This window comes from Dipodomys ordii, unplaced genomic scaffold (genome assembly GCF_000151885.1).
Source record: "Dipodomys ordii isolate 6190 unplaced genomic scaffold, Dord_2.0 Scaffold336, whole genome shotgun sequence".
Taxonomy (NCBI): Eukaryota; Metazoa; Chordata; class Mammalia; order Rodentia; family Heteromyidae; genus Dipodomys; species Dipodomys ordii.
In genome coordinates, this window is record NW_012267552.1 from 177,728 (window position 1) to 180,252 (window position 2,525).

General features: G+C 47.7%; 1 protein-coding gene across 1 annotated transcript in view; it reads right to left on the reverse strand.

Moving 5' to 3' along the window:
* Nucleotides 1-1,764: 1,764 nt before the first annotated feature.
* Nucleotides 1,765-2,525, reverse strand: part of LOC106001641 — a 39,348-nt gene continuing 38,587 nt past the window's right edge. Inside the window, exon 6 of the mRNA XM_013036679.1 lies at nt 1,765-1,863. Coding sequence (XP_012892133.1) covers nt 1,765-1,863 — 99 coding nt within the window. The remainder of the gene's footprint in view (nt 1,864-2,525) is intronic.

Below are 2,525 nucleotides of genomic sequence, written 5' to 3' on the forward strand. Positions count from 1 at the left end.
AAGCACTTTTACCTCCAGCATAGGTTCATTTGCAACATAGTGTCTTGTGAGTCTCATTGTTACAACAGGTCAATTTGTTATACACCTTCCCCTCCCCGAATCATCATACAAGATGTAAGATACCAAAAATCAAATACAGTGACAACAGGGACATACCATACAAAAGAAAAAAAGAAAAATTCCCATGGTACATTCAAACAAGAACAACAAAGAAAAACACCTTGTGTCTGAATCTTGGTGTTCATGTTGCACAGCATCATATTTTTGTTGTTGTTGTTGGTACACTTTTGTTAGTTTTATTTTACAATTTCACTAGGAATGCAATTTTCAATCCGTTATTTGTTTTTGTTTATTCAACTCACTCTGGCACCCAGCCCAGTCAACCAAATATCAACGCTGAACTTCTGAGTGGACATTCCCAGCACACCAACCACCAAAGCCAGCTATGCATGGGATGGACTTACTTACAAGACTCACCCGCGGTACTGTTCTCAAACCACGGTGAAGCCCCACGAAATGAACATCTTCCCACCAGCTCAAGCGTCGCGGCTACCTTCCTTCCAGCTCACTCTCATCCACAACTGACCAGTCTGGCCAAAGAGCCGGCTTGGGCAGCAAAGTCTGTGAGGCTTCTATCTCCAGAAAACCAAAGGAAATCTGGAGGCAGAACTGTGACCCAAGTGGTAGAGTGGCAGCCCTGAGGAGGGTAAAGGAGGGGGGAGAGTCAGGGAGGACACCAAGGCCTTGAGTTCAAGTCCCAGGACTGGCACACACACATTACAGGAGGACATACCAAGGAGGGAAAGCTAAGGCATTCGATGACCCTTACTGGCAATACACCCACCATCACCCCGAAACACTCCCCGGACCCCAGGGAAGCCGTTCCTCCAAACCTCCGTGTCCCCTCCAGACCAGCCAGACACCTAAGGGACTCACCTCAGACAAAGCCCGCCGCCTTCCTCTCAGCAGCACACCTGCGCAAACCCCACTGCTTCCTGCACCCCGTGTGCTGGGGTCTGGCCGTCCTGCAGGCTCCACGCCGGGCAAGGCACGGGAGGATGCGCTGCCCGGCCTGACAGCAACCATGGCGGAGCCAGGCGCCCAAAGACCGCGGAGGCCGCGCGGGGCGGCACAGCCAGGCCCGAGCCCCAGAAAGGACGTCCACAAGTTCCCGCTGCACACAAGGCCTTGCGGGGTTTCCTGACAGGCCTCCCTTCCCCACGGCTGCCCTTCCTCATCGCTCCCCCCAGGACAGGACCTCAGCGCCAACTTCTCTGCTCCAGACCCCTGTCTCTCCTAGAAGCTGCAATGGCGGTCCCACAGGGGCTAGATTGCCAGTCTGAGCATGCGCACCAGCCATCCTCCCACTGCGCATGTCCATGTGCGGCTCCAGAGAGGCTGAGGCCTCGTCTGAAAATCTAAGGCCCTGGGGTTAAGAGTCCCTGAAACTCAGAACCCAGATTCCTAAATCACAAAGATCACAGGCCTGTGCCTCAGGTGGCCAACTCACAGCGCCTTTTTCATACAGAGTTTGCTGAATTTCCTTACCTTCACTTCATCCATACACACACACACACACACACACACACACACACAAATATATATATATATTAATCTATTTCTATTCAATGGTATATTTACACACAACTATATATTTATATATTGATAATCAATGTTCTATAAGCATTTCGCCCAAAAATGTTTTAGTAAGCAGGTTTTCTGTGACTTGGGCCTTGTCCTGGGCTCTTTGTTTAAAATTACTTTTCAGACCAACTGTTGAGTTTTGGCCTCCGGCTGGCATTCAATTTCAAGTTCTTCATTTCTGTCTTCCCAGTTGCTCTGATTGATTCGAAGTGTGCAGCTCTACCACCAGATTTACAAAACAATTATATAAATAGAATAGTTCTTGAAACACCAGTAGAAATGCCTAAGTCATGTACCATATCTCAGAGGTATGCATGATGGAGAGCTCACATTTTATATAAACTTGAATCCCTAGACTCAGATTGTAAAGCTAACTGCTTAGTACTTCAGTAGCTTGTATATGTCTGGGTTCCAGACTCAAACACCAACAAACAACACTCCAGGATCTTCAATTGTCTCAGGCTGACAAAATTCTTTTCTTGTCACATTGAAGTCAGACTTCAAACCTTTGCTATGAAACATTTATGTGATTTCTTAGAAAATCAGGTTTAAAATGATTCCTGACTGGATGCTGTGGATCTCACCTGTACTGCTAGCTAGTCAGGAGGCTAAATCCGAGGATCATGGTTCAAAGCCTGATCAGGCAGGAAAGTCCATGAGACTCTTCTCTCCAATTAAGCCCCACAAAATGGAAGGGGAGCTGTGACTCTAAGTGGAAGAGCATTAGCCTTGTGCAAAAAAAGCTCAGAAACAGTGTCCACAACATGAGTTCCAGCTCCACAACCAAACGGAGAGAAGAAAAGCGAGAGAGAGAGACAGAAAAAGAGACACACAGAGAGAGACAGAAACAGAGATTGAGAGAAATAGAGACAGAGACAGAC